This window comes from Colletotrichum spaethianum, assembly GCF_022836535.1.
Source record: "Colletotrichum spaethianum MAFF 239500 DNA, contig02, whole genome shotgun sequence".
Classification (NCBI taxonomy): domain Eukaryota; kingdom Fungi; phylum Ascomycota; class Sordariomycetes; order Glomerellales; family Glomerellaceae; genus Colletotrichum; species Colletotrichum spaethianum.
This window is the reverse complement of record NW_026054772.1, coordinates 573,758-588,951: the sequence shown is the minus strand read 5'-3', so window position 1 is coordinate 588,951 and position 15,194 is coordinate 573,758. Positions and strand designations below refer to the sequence as shown.

General features: G+C 55.0%; 2 protein-coding genes across 2 annotated transcripts; both read right to left on the bottom strand.

Moving 5' to 3' along the window:
- Positions 1-572: 572 nt before the first annotated feature.
- On the bottom strand, positions 573-1,760 carry ColSpa_01043 (uncharacterized protein; the record flags this gene model as incomplete). Its single annotated transcript, XM_049267255.1, has 1 exon — positions 573-1,760. One exon carries the CDS (start codon positions 1,758-1,760, stop codon positions 573-575), a length of 1,188 nt encoding a protein of 395 aa, XP_049123212.1.
- Positions 1,761-13,128: 11,368 nt separating this feature from the next.
- ColSpa_01042 (uncharacterized protein) lies at positions 13,129-13,457 on the bottom strand (the record flags this gene model as incomplete). Its single annotated transcript, XM_049267254.1, is given in 2 exon segments — positions 13,129-13,430; positions 13,448-13,457. The coding sequence occupies 2 exon segments, from the start codon at positions 13,455-13,457 to the stop codon at positions 13,129-13,131; spliced, it is 312 nt and encodes a 103-aa protein (XP_049123211.1).
- Between the last annotated feature and the right edge of the window lie 1,737 nt (positions 13,458-15,194).

Genomic DNA, 15,194 nt, shown 5'->3' with positions numbered 1-15,194 from the left:
CATACATGTCACAAGAGCAGGCTGGACGATCTGGAGCCAAACTGTGTGAACAAATTGAACTTGTTGGTATCATTGATTGATCTTCTAACTAGCCCAGCGCCCACCCCCAATGTCTCGCAGGGGGGGCCAAGTCGGCCGTGCGATCTCCAAGAGCGCCGTCCCTTTTTGGTACATGCCGCGGCAATCAATCGTGCCCGGCCTATCTCTTGTCTGCTTCCGTCCCTCCACTGCTCTACACATTACTCAATCCGTTTGTACACTCAAAGGAAATTCGTTACGTCGTGAAAACCCTGCCCCTGTGGCAATAAGGAAAGAGAGGGATGGGGGGGAGAGAGAAGAAGAAAGAAACGACTGTTGGCCGAGCCCCGTGGCAGTCATTGCTGCCCATGTCCGAGGGTCCGTGTGAAACGCCGTGATCCAGTTCCGGTTCCCGTTGGTGCGCCGTGCATGCAAAGCAAATCCCCAGTCCGAATGCAAAAGTGTGTTTCAAGCAAAGAGTCCCGCCGTGTGTCGGTGGACCTGTGTTTTTTATGTTTGTTTTCTGCTTTTTTTGTTTGGTTGGTGCGCGGCGACTAGCCCACTCTCATGCTCTTTCTCCGGTTGGTGAGGCCGCTGAGGAGTCGACTCCTCGTGTTGCCGGCCGGCGAGCTGGGCGACGGCGCAACAGGGGTGGATGGGGTTGGGGGCGCGTTCTGCGCGTTCTTCCTGGCCGCCCGCATAATATCGTGGTAGCTGACGGCGGCCCAGGGGCTGTTGGGGCCCTTGTCCGACTCTTCCTTGATGTCCGGGTTGGCAGACAACGGTAGGTGGCCCAGCGACGGCGAGGACAGGCGGTCCCGCGAAGAGTTGTTGGCGGCGATCTCCTTGAGCTGGGGGCGGCTGCGCTTGCGGACGATGCTGAGCGTCCTCTTGAAGAGCTGCGAGGTTGGGGTCCTGGGCCTCTCGGACCGCTCACCCTCGGCCTGCTGCTGCTGCTCCGCCCGCTCGTCAAACGACTTGCTGGCGTAAGGGTCGATGCTCAGAAACGCAGGCTTCTCCTTGGGAAGCATGCTGCTGGTGATCATCATGCTGCTGGACCGGGGCGGGTAGTAGACGGGAGAGTACGAGGAAGCAGCGCAGGTGGACGATGTCGACATTCTCCGCAACGGGGGCGCTGTTGATGAGGTGTCGAGGCGGCTTAGGGGCTGGGAATCGATCGACTCGGGGGTTGCTGATCTTCTCGTGGAGGGGAGGTCGATAATAGAAGGCTTTCCGGCGTAGACGACAGATACTACGCGTGCCGTGTCCTCGTGGCTCTTGCGGACAGGCGAGTCGGCCGACTCTGCGCTCTCCGACTCGTAGTCGTAGTCTGAAAACTCGTCGGCAGAGGAGGAAGCCTCCTCTTCCGAGGAGAGGTAAATCTCTTGGGGAGCAGCCTGTGGAGGTTGGTTGGTGATAATCTTGAGGGGCATGCCGTCGAGGAGTCTCGAGGCCCTCAGTGAGCTCTTGGCGGGCAGGGCGGGAGGTTTTTGTTGTGCGGACTGGTCCTTCTTGGGAGAAGGGCCCGTCATTTCTGCGTAGTAGTCGCCGTACATCTTTGCCGTCTCGTTCTCGTTAAAGGCGTCGTCGTTGTAGACGGGTGGGCGTGGTGCGTTGGGGAGCGAATCTCTATAAGAGGCCCTTTGTGTTTGGTGTTGGTCCGTGGTGGAGGTAACACCGTCCAGGCGGGTTGTGGAATGTACCGACTCCCTGACGGGTATAGACTGGCCGGCCAGAGACATGGTGGGTGGTGACGGTATTCGCGATCTCCCTCGAGGAAATCCAAGACTGGGCGGTTTCAGTCGCGCAGGGCAGCTGGTCTACAGCGGAGAGTTGGGTGGGTATGTGTGTGTAAGTGTCCAGACTCGTTGTCGACTTGGACAAACACAAAAGTTATTCAAAGGGATGATGGAGAGAGAGCAAGAGTAGGAAGCACCTAGAGGTGTGAGGTAGGAGGGCATGCAAGATATTTTAATGGACGAGTCGGTCAGGGTCAGAGATGGGTCGGGGACAGGTTGGGATATGTCGGTTCGGGTAGTGGCCGTACATAAAGAGACGGGGGGTATGGGATGGGATGGGGGTTTGGGGGCTCCATATGTGTAAATAGGTCACATTGTAGGGGGGAGGGGTGGGAGTTGAGAGAACGATAGAGTAAGAGGGAGCAAAGAAGAGAGACGGAGACACAGAGAGAGTGTGTGTGAGTGTGTGAGAGAGAGAGCATGAGCAAGGGCCATGTTCTGCGCAGATGGTACTGCAAGCCGCCAGATTGACAAAGTCAGGATGTGGTGGACAGCCACAGCACGAGCTGCTCCTGCACTTTGCACCTACTCCTGCTCCTGCACCTGGTCCATGCCCCCTGCCCCCCTAGTCCCGATCCTGGTCAGGCCCTTGTCCTGAGCGGATCCACCTAGGTACGGGGACCCAGTGTCGAGCCTCTCAATTGACACAGTAGACAAGACGCTCTGGAGGCAGGGGCTGGGAGCCAAGCCCACCCCACTAGTCCCTTCCCACTCTTGGGTTCACTCTGCAAGATGAGGTACGTACCTCTTGGTCCTCAGTTCCACACTCCCCCCCCCCAATCCTGGCTTTCTTTCTCTCTGTCAGTCGAATGTAAGCCAGTCAATCAAGTCAGTCTTTTTTAGCTTTGAGTCTGAGTCTCTCCACATCCTCTCTCTTTCTCTTGCTGTCGGTGTCTCCTCGAATACCTTCCACCATCCATTGTCTGGGTCCGGGGGTGCTAAGCGAAAGAGAGAGAAAGAAAAAAAAAAGGGAACCTTCGTAGAACGGGCAATGCTGGCCAACGGATTTTCTCCTTTTCTCTCTCTCTCTCTCTCTCTCTCTCTCTCTCTCTCTCTCTCTCTCTCTCTCTCTCTCTTTCTCTCGCTCTCTCCAGCGCGCGCGAGTCTCATCCACATCCTAACACACGATGGAGGCATGGGAAGGCGCCCGAGACGCCTCCTAGTCCTGTCCCAATACGGATGAGGCACCAAATACACGGCAAACGCCAGATACCATACACTACACACCCACCACGACGCTTTTGCATCACAGACACTACCCAGACCTGGCACATCTCCTACGCCATGCCCCTTCATCACTGACTGCACACTCTGCCTACGGCCCCACACTCTAATTCGTCCTTCAGGCCAGGGCGGCGCTTTCAAGCCATCTCAACCCATCCTCAGCCTGCGATCCTCCCACCACCACCTCTAAAGTGTGCTGTTTCATGTAAAAGATACCATTAATGATGGCCGTCTACCTGCAATACGTCTGCCACGCCCTGGCCACTCCCCAATGTCTCCATTAGGCTGTAAGCTCCATGGACTATGGCGCTCTTAGCAAGCTCTCTGCATGGCTGCCGGAGTGAGCGAGGCTTTGGATACCGGCGAGGACGCAAGCGAACAGGACACACCATGGTCCTCGTGATAGTCTTGTATCGTCGCCATGGATTGGAGTGAGGAACGAATTGTGGAAGCTTTGCCCAGTCTCATAGTCGGCACCTCAGCTCATTTTGTCATCCGAGGTGCTCAACCATGAATGAAATGAACCGGACGGGATGCCGCTCACCCTTCCATGACCCTCGGTGGCCGGCATCTCACTGTGCCCTCCACCACCCTCCCCCCCCCCCCCCCCCCCCCCCCCCCCCCCCCCCCCCCCCCCCCCCCCCCCCATCGCCAGACATCGCCATGACCCTTCTCGTAGCCACCGCTGGCCACGTTGACCGCCAGCTGAGGGATTCTTCGTCATCCATGAGCCTCGTTCGTTTTCCCTGCTTGTCGACGTTTCCTGGCGGCAAAGACTCCACACATCTTGTCGCTCGCTGTCGGTCGGTGGGTTGGTCACACACACGACGACAGCAGCAAACTCCACACCACCAGGCGAGACGAGGCGGTGGGCAGGGGTGGGCTTCGCTGTCCAAAGGGACACCATTTTGTCGTGATTCGACGACGACGACCAAGGAAAAGCGTTATCCAGGCCCAAGAGTGGTCGACGAGAACGCAAGCGTCTGCGCCTTTCCATCCATCACCTGCGTGATTGGAGGCGCCTCTCGTCCTCCAGTAGGGCCACGAGACGGCTGATTGGACCCGACGCCTCTTTGCCTGTCTTGGGGCCGCCGGCAGCCGCCCTCTGTCGGACCGCCAGAAACGGCCGTCGGAGCCTAACGATGCTTCGTCCTCTCTGCGTAAGGGGCCTTTTTTATTTTCCCGCCCGCATGAAAACGTCCATTGCGATCCCCATGCGACCCGACGGATGGTCCTACTCCCGCCGCTGGAACCCAAAGGGAGAGAGCGTAGATGCAGTGTCGACCTCGAGGAAGCGAGAAGGGAGACAAACGAAATCCAATGTTTCGGTCTCATGGCGGAACATGTCTTGGCCCCAGGCTCCGCAAGGTGCTGGCCGCCATGGAGAAGCCTGGGAGGTGCACCTAGCCACATCCGCCCTTGGCAATCCGCGATACGTCTGCATGTACGCATGTGTGACAGACAAAAGAAGCATCGCGAACCCGTGGTCCGAACGGTCGAGTGGCCTTGGCCTAATCGCCCAGGGCCATGGTCTCCGGGCACACCGGGCGTCCTGGGGACGAGTAACTTTGTTTTAAATGAAGGGAGACGACGATGGCGACGTGATTTAATCGGACGCAATCAAGATCAATCTGTTCGCTAACATGAAGGGGCCGGGTGGATGGAGGCAATCGCGATTTAACCATGTCTCGATCCTCCTCTTCTGGGAATGGCGCGCGAGAGCTAATATCGAGCCGCGACTACAATGTAATTCTTCGTGGGCACGCAGCAGCTCGACGGCGCTTGGCCGCCCCGCACCGTCGTGTGGCCTCGAAACAATGTGAAGCTGATGGGAAACTTTCAAGGGCACGCGGAATGTCCTCGTCGCGCGCACTGGAAGCCGCCGTGGCATGCTCGACCCAAGGGGTTTCTGGTCGCAATCTGGGCCCGGTACCTGCTGCACCGTGCAGCGATGGCGATGCAAGTGCGAGGAAAGGGAAGAGCCATATCAGCATGTCTCACAGGAGCGAGGAGCATGTCGAGATGCCACTGGACGAGTGCGAGGCACGGAGCGTTGCATCGCCAAAGTGACACCACGCCGGCTCGGCAGAGGCCCTACGGGATGCACGAATCACATCGTGAAAACGAGCTCTTGACGGGCAGATTCCCGTTCTTTTCTCCGCCATCTGCCACATACAGGGGGTTTTTTTTTTTCCTGGTTTTTTTTTTTCTACTTCCCCCTCCCCCTTTCCTGCCCCAGACCGACATTTGTATCGTCTCCATCTGGGCATCGCAGCTTTGCTCAACACCCCCGGTTCTGTCCGCCTCTACTGGGAACGATGAGATGCGTCCGCAGCAGGGTGAGCGTGCAGCGCCGTTGGCTCAATGTTTCCTCGATGCCTGCAGGTCTCGCCCTTGCAGCGACTGCACGCGATAGAAGAGATGTTTCTTCGCTCCCTGCAGCCGTCATGGCCGTCCGAGAAACATCCTCAAACCCGAGGCGCGTCAGTGACTTTAAGGGTCAGGCCTGCTGCTCTTCCTCCGTCTCGTCGCAGGTTTGCCGGACTCTAGGCTCTTTGGGCCAGTCACGGCCGCGAGAACGGGCAACCCCCTGATGTTCGTCTGATGTGCTGCGACAGACAACGTCGAGACTGGGATAAGGCCATTCGCTCAGCGGCTCGGGTCCGTGAGCCCCAAGGCCTTGCTTGGCCTGTCACTGGACGAGAGCTGTCATTTAGAGCTGGTGATTGCGGATGCGCACCATCTCGAGCCATTGGGGACGAGACAAGCTTATCAATGTTTTTTTGTTTTTTTGCAGGGCCATGACCCAAACGCTCCTGACGGCTTGCGTGCTTCACTATGCCATAGCAGAGCCCTGCCACCGCATGGTGGTTCGTTTCGGGACGACTGCAAGCACATAGAGTCGCTAGTGGCTGGCGATGCGCGACGATTTCCGGACGGCGATCGGAGTCAGACCACAAAAGTCAGTCACTGGCCGTAGGGGTAGCACACAGTGTTCGATGAGCAGAGTTGACAAAATGGCAACAATGTGTTTGCCGCAGTGGTAGATCACCACGCAACGTGATACGAGTTGCAAGGCCCCATCGCAAATGCTTGGCGGCAACGGGTCAGCATCCATCCAGGCATCAGGATGAGAGAAGAGGGTCTCTGTTTCTTCTCAGTTGGGGCGCTTTTCCACCCATACATCGGCCCATGTGCTGTCGGCCTCCAGTCCAAGACCAGCCTGATACCGGCAGACGGTAATTTGACGTGGGAACCCTCAGTGGGGGGCCTCGAAAGATGCGATGAATTCCAGCACCACGGGTGCATGTTCATTGTCTCTTCTTTTTTTTCTTCCGCCTGGGAGCTTCCAGCCGGCTGTCCGATCTCGTCTGTCTGGCTCAGCAATTCTCAACGGGTCATCTCGGACAGAGCTCAGGCCCGGCGGACTCCATGGGGTTTGCAGCTCGTCTGCTCGCTTGCGCTGGACCGCCTGTCCCTTGCTTCCGAACGTTCTTTTCCTTCCATTCCTTCCAACGCCTCAACGGTCGATTCTCAGACCGACTGTCTCTCGCGTGCTATGGACCTACCCACGACGATACCCGCCTTACAGGCTCGCCAGGTTGCATTCTCACTCTCCGAGTCCCTCACAGTAAGACTAGCTCGCCTCTCTCTTCTAGTGCACCCACTAGAAGTGGCCCGGGTGGACATGTCGCGGCCGAGATAACCCACCCATCTTGGCCTGCTATCCCCACAGTCGTATTTTGCTCGAGGTCACGGAGCACCATCTGCCGTCTGATACAAGTCAACGTTTCTCGACGGGCCATTCAGCGGCCTCCATTGTGGCAGCCTCAGAATTCCAGCCACAGAGGTGCCAGCATGCCAACGGCCATGCGAGATAATGCTAACCCACATGGAGCATGGTGCTGGTCGACCCTGGTTTCTAAAAATGCAACGCGGCCCTCCTTTCGCATTTTTTTTTCTCTCCCTTCCCTGCCTTTGCGATGGAATGGCGAGAGAAAGATGGAGAAAGACGGACCGCGACGGTTGTCCGTCGCCTCTAGTCTCCAATCTCCAGTCTCTGGCTAACTTTCCAAGGGAGCAAGAAGCGGCTTCTGTGGATTGTCTTAGACACCGCAGCGGTCCGAGCGACAAAGGCTTTCTTCTCCAACCCGTGCCGAACGGCAGCGCTTGCGGCCGCTGTGTGGGAGACAGAGCGAGATGGGTAGCCATTGGTGTGCGCCGGCCTGTGATATCCACACCCGACGGTCGGCGGGCACGTCTTGGCTCATGGCATATCCAACTACTCGCACGGTACCGGTACAGTACTCTTGATGCGTGGTCCTGACTTGCTGGGATGCCGTGATGCGATACGTGTGGCTGCCGATGATGCTGTTAACTTCAGTTGTCAACGCTCGGCAACCGGGCCTGTCAGCTCCTCGCGAATTCGAAACCCGACAGCCATGGTTGGTTTTGTATGATCGTCGCGGGATCCGGAGAATGACACACATCCCGCAACGCTTACCCCTGGCCAGAAACAAAATGTCGGGGCGTGGCAGCTCCCATCATATCTTGATCTTCCTGGCTATAACGGATGTCGTACCTTCCAGGTAACCTTACGTGGCTCGCTGTCTCATCTGCCTTGCCGCTGGCCGAGCCGCTTCGATCATTGGATGTGATTAGGCAAGCGCTACGGGCTTGTATCGCAACTCGTCTGCTACGGGATGGGCCACATGGTTCTGTTTCAACGCCTGGGCCTTTCATGGCATTGAACCATGTGCCATACTTACCGATTGTCGGGGGTGCATACGCGACCGCGAAATCTTACACGGCAGGTCACCGGGCAGTTCTAGATTTGACGCGGACACTATTTCGGCGCCGGGTGGTGTGGGGCCGTAGGCCGAGTCCACCTCACTGGCTTCAGATGTCGCGCCAGTCCGATGTCTGCGGCTGGAGAGGCGCAGCGCGGCTGGCGCGCTGCATCTAACGCGCAGAGAAACGAAACGAAGGGCCACTCGAGTTCTGATGGATTAGCCTATAACCTCGTCTGTTCTTTCGGATGCTGGCTTTGGACGGGCCATGTGTTTGCTGGGGCTGAGAAGGCTCAAGATGGGATGTCAGCAGTCCAATGTTGGGGCTATGCAGGTTGTCAACCTGTACGCGAGCACCCAAGGCCGCTTACATTCCATTCTGTCCACAGGCTGACGACTCCCCCCTCCCGCTCTCGTCTCCAAGCATTCGCTATTTTCGTACGGCTTGGCAGATCAAGCGTCACGACTCAGTTTATCTTCCAGGCACAAGCTTAGTCCATCTATCTAGTTGCAAGAAAAGAGGCGCAGCCAGGCTGTTCTGCCGGCAGGATCTGAAGCATGCCCTGAAGTCTCCATTTCCCCAGTTTATCAAGATCAATTTTGGGTGCCTAGCGGGATGCGCGCTTCCTTTGAGGATTATCACACACAACTCCTTACCAGAGACTCAATGCAACATCCCCTTAGGGATGTTGAGTGATAGGAGCGGCACGTGGAAATAATCACCCCCTACACAGCGGCAAAGAAACGGACGAACTAGTTGTAGGCTTACAGTGAGATGAGAGGCGCTTGCCGCAGCCCTCGCAATAGGCGATGTCTTCTTGAAGGCACCCTTCTGGTTCGTTCGTTTGCGTCCGAGCTGGCTGTGGCTCACAGCTTGCTCTTGTTTGGATGGCTGACAAACAAGGTTACGGTGCTGACGAGCATGCGGTGCTAACAGGCAACTGCGCCATTCCAGTCTTTCGGAATCGTACGCGCAGAAGTCTGGTGTTTGTCTGCACTGTCTGGATATGTACCTGGTCGTCGGCAAGGCTGGCATGGCCGATATAGGAAAGAATAATGTTTCCGTGGTGGTTCAGGATGCAGCATCACTGCGTCCGTGCTGTTGGACTTGCTCAACAGTCGCACCAAGAGATTAGCAACCTTGGTAGCACCAGAGCTGTTCTCCGTCACAGCATGACGGGCGACCGCCCATATTGTTACGATGCCAAGACGACCTCGATGCGTTGCGAGGCCCTCCGCCCGCGCGCTGAAACGGAACGAAACACGCTGAACCGTACCAAATCTTACGGTTGGTGTTGCACTTGCCGCGTCGACACGAATTGCACCGTTGCGAATGATTCAGGCGTTTGTTTGGGCAATGCACTGTCGCGCAATGGCCTCACGGAGGGGTTGAAACAAATCGACTCCGTTTCCCCAGGTATGAAACGGCACCTCTCAAGCCGACTGCCACAAATGCGGCGACGATCAGGCCGGTGAGTGGGGGCGTTGACTCCCGGCCAGGTGCTCCCGATGGCCGTCTCCGCCTCCGCATCAACCCCCCCGCGTCCGTCCACTGCTGGCCCCGATAGTGCACCGTGCCCGGCTGGCCGTGTGCTCGTAGCAGTCTCCACAAGACGGGCCACCCACACCACAGGATATTGAATGGGACCGGCGACATGACATCATCCCTGCAACATCCCCACACTCTGCACCCAACGCCCAACCACCAAGCATTCCTCGACGTCACCTCGCGCCTGCTGGACGGTTTCTTTAAGCCTGCTGCCCTTTCATGTGTGCGGGCGTAACAAGCCCAAGCTAGCGACTCATTCAGGCGTTGCAGAGGTTGGGTTCTGGAGCCAAACCCCCATCGCCAACTCCCCTGCACTCGAGACGTCCGTTGCACGGTTTGCTGTGGTATCCCGTAGGTTCGCCCTGATGGACTGGTCCAAAAAAAGATATACAAGGCAAAAGACATTACTTTTTCGTCATGCTTCGGCACGCGGCAGAGGCTCCGCCGTCTCCTCTCCAACCTCTCTAGAGGCCCTCTGTGTTGGGTTCCTTTTGTCGCTGCAGGCCAGTCTTGCTCGCCACGCACCCACAACTCGCTCAGCCTAGAGCCTAACCTTGGTTCCGCGATGCCACGGTATACCTGTACATGTGTGCCACAGTGCCACAGTGTCATGGGCGCATACAAACTGCAGGATGCCATATCCCCAGACAGGGCACCTTGGCTTGTACATAGTAGTAGCGCGAACCTTCTCTCGCGATCGCCGCTGTCGCTGGACAGCCTCCGGCCACGTTCTGAATTATGTCCTGGTGGTCTGGCGAGAACGTGGGAATGGGTAGGTTGGATCTGGTTTCTTGCGTGGGTGTGCTGAGATGGGAAATGCATCATGACGTCGCTTACCTCTGCACTCCCCCTCCAACATACCCCACCCTCACATTGCCGCAAGCGCGTCTGTCGTTGGATTTCCAGAAGCAAGGTCTGGAACCGTCCGACGTCGACGCAAGAATGCAGTTGGACCGTGTGTTCATCATCGCCCCGATACCCCTGGGGCGGCTTTCGGACGGAGGCTCATCATCGTCTGCCAACTTCGCATCCCGCGGTTCGTGGCTCTAGCCTTGGTTCGGTCTCGACGAGCCGAGCTCACCACAGCCGAGCTGCAGGGTCTGACAGGGGTCAAGATGCTGACGACAAGATGGCCAGGACCCTCTGCCCTGCTTTTATTTTTTTTTTGGAGGCTAAGTGTCTATAGTCATACGCAACCGGAATGGTGAAGGCTACCTAGACTCGCACCGCAGGACCACGCGTTCTTGTTGTCAGAACCCTTGCTACGTGCAGTAGCGGGAAACGCACGCAAACATGTCGCGCTCAGCAGGCAGTCAGCCCGCAGAAACGCGACGATGGAGTCATCTGCAGGCCGTCATCGCGAGCAAGCAGGATGCCGCGGAGGGGGGTTTTGTTGCACAGGATGAGGTCACACAGTACACCACATATTCTGGCGATGTACCTCTTTTTTTTTGGTACAACCTTGATTCAAGGGTCTTGATATGAGAATCAAGGTTCGTTTATCGAAGGGCATGAAACTGACAGCATATCGTGATGATGGAGTCTTATTCCCCGGCGATTTGCGGCGACCCTCTTTACAATTTCTTGTCGCCGGGCGTCTGCCGTGGTTCCGAGAATCATCGCAGGGAGCCTCATCTCCCGTGCATCTAGAGATGCATACATCTGGCCGTCGGTATCAGGTTCCGCGCAAGGGTACATCTGAGTGTGAAGCGCCATGTGGCGGCCCGTCCCCGGTGTCTCATCGCCGTGGCAAGGGTTTTGCGTTCCAAGACCACTGTCGAAAGCAGTAAACAAAAGAAAAAACCTCAGGGTCCATCATTGTTTACAAACTGTGCCTCTCTGGAACCTTGCCTATGAGATGTCTTGCCCTCTAATTCATGGTCTCGGTTTCGGTCACACTGTAAAGAAGTCTGTGGACTGTGCGAAGCGACGATAGTGGACAGGAGGGCCAGCATATCAATCCCACGGCTTGAGACAGCTCTGGCTCAACGAGGTAACCGAGAGAGGGTTTCTTGCTTATTCGTACGGCATGGTCAAACATGCAGTCTAGGAAGGAAATGAGGACGCGCGATGCAAAGCACGGCCGGCGGAGGAAGCCACAGTCTGTCGATTGAGACCTCAGCCTCACCCACGCGAGGTTTCTCTGTCCGGGGCTGAACGAGTTACCTCCCGTGCTCGAGGCTGGGGTATGTTGGGCCTCGCAGGATTTGATTGGAAATGCAGTTGCTGGAGGGCACCTTAGTTGCATGCTCTTGCATTCGCAGAGTGGTTCGATGCAGCAAAGGGTACGCAGACCAGGTCCCGTTGCTGCCCGGGAGGACTTTGTTGTCCTCGTCTGTTGGAAGACATCCTTCTAGAACCGTGAGGGCCTCGAGGCTCAGCTGTGATGATGGAAGCGGCGCAGTGCTGAGAGACTTGAACGTGGAGGCTTGCTTTTGATTCCCTCAGCTCCAACTTCTTTGCTGGATCCGAACCCTTGCTGGCTAGCTCAGGGCCGGGAGGTGAACCCGGGTTACTCCATTCTGGAAGGATACGAGTTGGAGGGCGAGACATTGTTTCTTGTCGAGGTTGTGTGCACTACTGAACCTTTACTGTTTCTTGAGACTGATGAACCATAGGGCATGACGTTTATGCATTCGACTAAGACTATCTTTTGGAGTTTGAACCGCACAGGTGCTAGTTGTCCTTGTGTAGAGGATACTCCAGAAAGTGTCGATTGAGACATCTGGGCTTTCTTACTTCTCAGGCTTCTTATTCACAAGATATAAGCCGGTTCCGTCGCATTCAGTGCATAGCTGAACATCTGGGGTGTTGGCTTGCTTCGTCAACGCCAACACAAGTAACACGTTGGGAAATTGGCCCGTTGCAGGTCGAGTCAGTGTTTCCGTGAATCCTTCATTGTTGCTTGGAGTGTGTAGGACGTGTAGAGTCCCCGAGATGAAGTTGTTTGCCGGTGACTTTCGTGGTTCTACTAATATCGCCTTCAGTAGAGAAGAAAGATTCTCTAATCTATGACAATCGGACGACGACGCAGTAGTCTTGAGAGCTTTTGGTCACGGTCCCAATTTTGTCGCACGCCGGGTCATTGTCTGTCGACTCGCAGGTAGTCAAACACTGTTCTCATGAATAGAATACAAACACTTCAATGGCTTATAAATGGGATAATCTAGTGCTCTACTAGTATGTCAGTAAAATATGGCTTTGGTCTCAAACGTCTTTGGTGATATACGCTACCGAAAGGTAGGCTTCTCGTTTTCAAGACCCGTAGTTAACGGCCAAACATGCGCTTCAGTGTGGAAGGGATCGCTCGAACGACCTCCTTCCGTTTTACTCAGCTCACCTAGTGCATTCCTGGGTATTCGGGTTAGTCGTCGACAGGATAGTGGGAAATAGATAGCGGTGACTCTTACCTCTTCCCCAACAATGGTGAGATAAATAGTCATAAAGCTACGCGACAAAATGTAGCTTTAGGAATGATTTATTAGGCGGTTTCTGGAAACTGACGACTTCAAAGGCGCTAAGACTGCCAGTTTAGCTGTCAGATGATTGAAGAACTAGTCAAAAAGTTGGCGAATGTGTCTTGTGTAGCTGATGACGTGTTATGGGACCGAGGTCGAGAGGCAGACAGAAGGCCACAGAGACTTTAGCTCAGGACAACCAATAGGTGAATTTATAATCTCGTTCTTTGTCACTCTAAATCATTAGAAACCTGAGGAAGAAGTAGGCAACGGGGCGTTCTAACGAAGGGCTATGTCGGGCCCCGTCCCGAGGCAAGATGAAGCACGAGGATATCGTCGCCTGTTAGGAACGGCTTCTCGTAGCTGGCGGCCTGGCGGGCGCGGAGCTCCTTGAAGATGGGATTTAATCCGCTGTGGATCTCTTCGTCCCAGGACCGACGATGTTGCATTGAAAATGGCGACAGCATGTGCTCTCTGTCTGATGCGTAGGGTTCGGTGTCGCGCACCTTGTCGGCATTCGAAGAACCGGTTGATCTATTGTCGTCTTCGTCTTCAGTGCGGGAGTCATGAGACACATAGTTGCGTTTAACGACTGGTGAATCCGCGTACGTTTGTGCATCTTCGTTGAGCGAGTCATAAGACCCGTAGGTGCGTAAAAAGACAGGCGACTCAGCGGACGTTGGTGCTTGTGATGTACGTGACACTACTTTTCGCAGTCGTCGGGCTCGCCTCATCTCCCTGGGTATTGCTGGCCACTCCACTAAGTCATCTTTCCACTTTGTCTGTTCCAGCTCTTTACCGAACCGTTTGTCAGTTTCTGCTGACGGTTCGCCTTGCTCAGTTCGAGAAACTGGCGAGCGCTGCCATCGGGTTTTCTCGACCCAACCTGCGAGGAGGCGCTGTTGTCGAGAAGAATCACCATCTGTATCGTCTCTCGATATTGTGTGGTGCACAACGGCCGTAGAAAATCCCTCCAACGCCCGGTTCCCCCCTATTGCGTTTTGCTTGGCGCCGAAAGCGCTCAGTAGTTCGACTTCTCGTGTTGAGGCCATGATAGATCAGGCACTGATTTGACAGCGGAGGAGATGAATAGGCGGTTGTTCCTCTTAAAGTTGGGGTTGGTCTTCACTTGTATTGTACTATCAATATTCAAGAACGACGTGTCCGAATGTAAGGCGGTCAGATAACATCTACTTAAGTGAGGCTCGTTGCTATTGCATTAGGGAACAAGAGGATATGCGGCGACCTGCCGTGAGGGGTTGATAACAAGGCTAGCCCGGGAAAATGCCGGGAAATTCTACCACTGTCCGTTGCGTTAACCAGTGTCGAGAATTGAACTTTCCGTCTGTACGCCAGAGGTAAACATAAGCATGTGCAAACCGGCAACCTTCAATAGTAGGATTAGAGATCTTCATTTTCTAACAATCCACTAACTACTACCACCTTTGAAATTGCCTAAAGTCGTTTCGACTATTCACATCCATCCATTTTCTTCGCAGCAGACACGGCTATTTAGACCTATGACCCCTCTTTCGCGAGGGATAACCTACCAGGCGGGTGACAAAGAAAGCCGTACACCTTAAGAGTTGGGGATAACTTAGGTACTCCCGCACTAAAACTACGATCAGTAATACATCGTCATCCTTAACGTTCCTTACTCAGCCTAGGTATCCCCTACCTAAATCCTCCTTGAAGGTGTCCGGCTTTTTTTGTCACCCGCTTGCCTACCTACCTATAGGTGCACTGGTATGAGGCAGGCTACGTGTGGGACACGCCACCCACTTGGATGTGCTGGTATGAGACGGCGCGTGCATGCGCATAAATTATGAGGTTGTGTAGACAGCCTGCTGGATAACATCTAGCCAAACATTTCCTATTAGGGCAGTGGCATACATACCGTACTTTCTACAGGGCAGCACCTTAAGGTTACAGCAGTGAGCCTGCTTCACCAAAGATAGGATCTGTATGACGAGAGAAGCAATCGGGTTGCAAGATCCGCCAGGCATCGAGTCAAGCGACCGAGGGTACATGCAATTTTACATACTCCTTGTGTTTCGACCATATCCAGAATTTTCATCGCGTATGCTAGAACGCCATAGCCCCAAAATATCAAAGGGCGTAGTATACAGTCCCGGGATTTGTGTAGGACGAACTTCTAACATAGGTCCAGCCACTTTCTGCCCCATTCTCTCGACTCATCAGCCACAACAAAAGATGGGTTTATATCGTAATACGAATGAAAACGAATACCATTGTAGTAGTATGATACTGTAAGTCTTTCCGGCAATATGTATACAATAGATCAGTTCTCGCCGGCAGCAAAATGTTTTTTGACAAGATCATTACATGCACAGTA